This window comes from Notothenia coriiceps, unplaced genomic scaffold (assembly GCF_000735185.1).
Source record: "Notothenia coriiceps isolate Sejong01 unplaced genomic scaffold, NC01 NC01_scaffold00000492, whole genome shotgun sequence".
Lineage (NCBI taxonomy): Eukaryota > Metazoa > Chordata > Actinopteri > Perciformes > Nototheniidae > Notothenia > Notothenia coriiceps.
The window spans coordinates 160,621-164,740 of record NW_011333193.1 but is presented as its reverse complement, the minus strand read 5'-3'; the positions used below and the strand labels follow the sequence as shown (position 1 = coordinate 164,740).

Here is a 4,120-nt window from a genome sequence, read left to right as displayed (position 1 = left end):
GCTTCCTGAACTGGGGACAGAAGGAGAGGGTACCAGGAGGCACTTTTTAAGTATTGAGTGAAACAGGTTTGATTAACCAAGAATTTAAATAACGTAAACACGCAGTGCATACTTCCCACAGAAAGATAGAGAATAAGACATAGGTGAATACAACACAACAAAGATTTATGTGTGATTAGATAAAAGCATGAATATGGTGATGATGATGGTGTGAATAGTGATAAGTGTGTGTTTTGTGTGTGTGTGTGTGTTGTGTGTGTGTGTGTGTGTGTGTGTGTGTGTGTGTGTGTGTGTGTGATTTAATGGAGGTTAAGCATTGAAGTTCCTTCAATGTCTTTTGTTTTATGTTGAAACTTGACATGATTCCTATCAGAGGGAGGGGCTTGTCAGACGGGGAGGACCGAAGCTTGAAAGTGGAAAGTAGAAGTCATGACTATGTCAGACTGCCAGACGCCATTTTACCAGCTTGACAAACAAAAAGCACAAACAAAACACAAAGAAAAAAGAGAAGAAAAAAAAAATGATAATTAAACAACAAAAAAGAAAGAAACAAAATACTATATACACATACAACAAATATTCATAAACAAAAAAAAAAAAAAAATATAAATAAACAAAAAAAAAAAAAAAACAAAAAAAAAAAAAAAAAAAAAAAAAAAAAAAAAAAAAAAAACAACAACATAAAGAGAAATATAAGATAATAAAAAAAAAAAAAAATTAAATATAAAATAAAAAAAACAACAGAGTACATAAAAAAAAAAACAAAAAACAACAAAAAAGAGTCCATCAGACTTACTGACAACAGCATAGAACGTAGAGACTCCGTATTCAATGGGCAGGGTGCTGAATGAGGAACAAAAAACACTCACAATCCTCTAGAGGCCGAGAGAGAGGAAATACAGGAGGGAGAAGACTATCTTTTTTCAAATATAATAAAGTAAAAAAATAGCTAATCAATACATGATAAGCACTTAATAGAGTGAATTGCCAGAGACTACAGATCTAAGGGGTACAACTCTAAACACCCATATCGAAAAGATCGGTTTACATTTTAATAATCAAATAAGTATGTGGACATAACCAATAACCTAACATAGCCAATAACAAGTCAATGTAACTTATTTTATTTTTGTTGTTCATTTATTTCTTATTTTACCAGTTAACATTTATTTATTTATGCATATTCTTTAATCTCTCCAGATTTAAACAATATTTCTGGTTTACTGTCCTATAGTATGCACTGGAATGATTTCAAACCTGTTTTTATTTATCCCAATAATTATAAAGGTTGCCTTGGAAATATTTGTTTACATAAATTGTTAACAAACCGTTTGAGACCCTCTGAGATAACTTAGACTAAAGTGAACTATCTAAACAGTCAGTCCTTTACCTCACTGAGCCTCTCAGTCTGTCTGGCTATCAGTCCTGTCCAGATAGCTGATATCTGTCCTGTGTGTGAGCTGCGGGCGCCTGATAAGCCAACATCCCCCATTTTCATCGTACAGGGCAAATGGAAACTGTAACCGGGGTGAAAAGGGTGTTATCTTTACTTAATTATGAATGTTGTTACATCAGGGCTGAAAATTCGTTTTTTTGTATTATATTTCCATTTAATCTTGTGGACGTGCAGATTCCCTGTCCTCCATCAGGGGGTGCTGCAGCACCCTCAGCACCCCTACTTCCCACGGCCCTGTTTCCCGCTCAAACAAACAGCTTCACCCGTTTCCCAGGAAATCTTGATAAAACTGGAACTGACTTGTTTGTGTTCTGGAGAAGTGACACAGACACAGGACATATCTTGATCGGCACCAAGTGAAGATGCTGATCAAAAGTTCCTCCATTTACAATATTCTTTTTGTTTTATTATAGGAAATTTATCGAAAAGGGCTACATTGACAAAGACAGAGTTGCTATTTGGGGCTGGGTAAGTTTTAAGAATAGCATGAAAACAGTTAGAAGTGCATTCAAATAAAAAGTATTTCAAAATCAAACAAGTTTTTTTCCTTAAGCATAAATGTGTTTTCATGCTTCATAGGGCAATACATGTGTCAGAAATGGAGTTAATGTTTCACCCTACAGTCAGTACGTCTTCTTTACTTAAGGCTACAGTAATGAGCTGTTTGTGTCTCTCAGTCTTATGGTGGATATGTGACGTCAATGGTATTGGGATCTGGAAGTGGAGTTTTCAAATGTGGAATGGCGGTTGCTCCAGTGTCCAAATGGGAATATTATGGTATTTTCTGTCTTTTAAACTAATTTCTTCATGTTAACAACCATCCCATTCCTGACACACTATTAAATATATGTTTCTTCCAGATTCCATCTACACCGAGCGTTACATGATGGAGCCTTCACAGAACTCTTTGGCCTACACTGTACGTTTGACAGTCTTACATTTTATCATTATTAATTATGCTATTGCCTGTCCCCATAAAATACAAATATGATTGTGTGCAGAACTCGACCGTAACTGAAAGGGCCAAGAATTTCCGTGCAGTGCAGTATCTACTGGTTCATGGAACCGCTGATGGTGAGTTATGAATGGCCACAAGCATTTATTTTTGACATATTGACCTTTGGTCTCACACCTCCATCAGATCCAACTCTTTGAGCCATGAAGTTAAGAAAGAAAAAATCCGTGGCGACCCCCTGACATTTCTGGATCCAAATGGGCAATTTGCATTGTGTTAATACATTTTCTGTTGTGTTTTCTAGATAACGTTCATTTCCAGCAGGCAGCTGAGATCTCTGAAGCTCTGGTGGAGGCGCAGGTTGACTTTGAGGCGATGGTGAGTCATTTGGAAAATTAATATTGAAGGAACAGGAGACTGTCACTGTTTTTATATAACATTAGAAAGACTGATTCTTATTATTACATTATAAGCTTATTGACTTTGGAATAAATAGACTCCCCCCAAGTTTTGATGGGGAGGATAGGAACGAAGGGAAAAGTCACATGAGAAAGTGTTTAGCTTGCAATATTGAAAGTAGCAAGGTCAGGTGCAGGAACTGAGAACACAAAGAGGTAGTCAGAACAGCACATCACACCGGCCTTGAATTGAATGGGTATGGTATGGTGAAAACAAATTACGTATGACAGTGCCAGAGTAGGGAGGGACTTCCACAGGCCGGCCGAATGCTGATTTGAAGGTTGTGTTGCTAAGAGACTATCTGAGTCTGCGCACCAACCAAAGAGAACCAAGTCTAAACCATGGTATCTCTTCATCTAGTCTTGACCAATCATAAATGTACGGGCAACGCCCTGTGTAATAAAATGTATTGTCGCACGAGGTTCGAGGCTCCTTACGGATATGGTGCTGACAGATTACAGCTTTGTCTGTGATTGCTATGAAGTGACGGAGTCCTTGGCCAAGTTACAATAAATAGTTAAACTTAGAAGTTGTCTTTCTTTTCTGGAATTCTGAACCCAACATCACCTAAAATAATAACATTTTTACCCTTGTCTTTCAGTGGTACACAGACAAGGATCATGGGCTTACAGGCGCAGCCAATAAACACGTCTATACCCACATGAGCCACTTCCTAAAGAGGTGCTTTGCTTGAAGTCCGCCTCATGTGAATAAAAAGGGATACTTCATTTGATTTGAAAGGCACATTTCGTTATTAATGCCAGGAAAGTACAAAATGGGTTAAAGTCATATTGTCATTCTGTGTCGGTGTTGTGCTGAAATCAGTCAGAAAAAAACATTATTACTTGTAACTAAATGAAAAATGTGATTTATTTTTCAAAGTTTGTTTTGTAAATCAAATGTAAATTGGTCCTGAAATGTACTTGTTTTACTTGGGTGAGTTTCTTTATTAATGAGATGGTTGTCTGTTTGATGTAAATTAATTTTGAATAAAAAAATGTTTTGTTTGAGATATCATGTTCTTTATTCTGTTAAACAGGATTACTGCGTAACAATGATCATCTTTTTTATATTAGTACAGTCAACAGCTATGCTAGTGGTTCAGTAAGGAAGTGAGAAAATGCCAACAAGATGTATCACACAATTGTGATAGTGATAATTTTGACTATCAGTTGTGCCAATGAAATGTCAATTATAAAAGGGAACAACCCATTATAGATAGTAATAATTCATAATAATTCATAATTATA

The 4,120-nt window shown here is 36.2% G+C and overlaps 1 protein-coding gene across 1 annotated transcript in view; it reads left to right on the top strand.

Annotated features, from left to right (window-relative positions):
* LOC104954205 (dipeptidyl peptidase 4) overlaps positions 1-3,638 on the top strand; it is a 16,103-nt gene extending 12,465 nt beyond the window's left edge. Inside the window, exons 21-26 of the mRNA XM_010781284.1 lie at positions 1,870-1,924; positions 2,134-2,233; positions 2,317-2,375; positions 2,458-2,530; positions 2,716-2,789; positions 3,472-3,638. Coding sequence (XP_010779586.1) covers positions 1,870-1,924; positions 2,134-2,233; positions 2,317-2,375; positions 2,458-2,530; positions 2,716-2,789; positions 3,472-3,564 — 454 coding nt within the window. The 3' untranslated portion in view covers positions 3,565-3,638. The remainder of the gene's footprint in view (positions 1-1,869; positions 1,925-2,133; positions 2,234-2,316; positions 2,376-2,457; positions 2,531-2,715; positions 2,790-3,471) is intronic.
* The last annotated feature ends 482 nt before the right edge of the window (positions 3,639-4,120 follow it).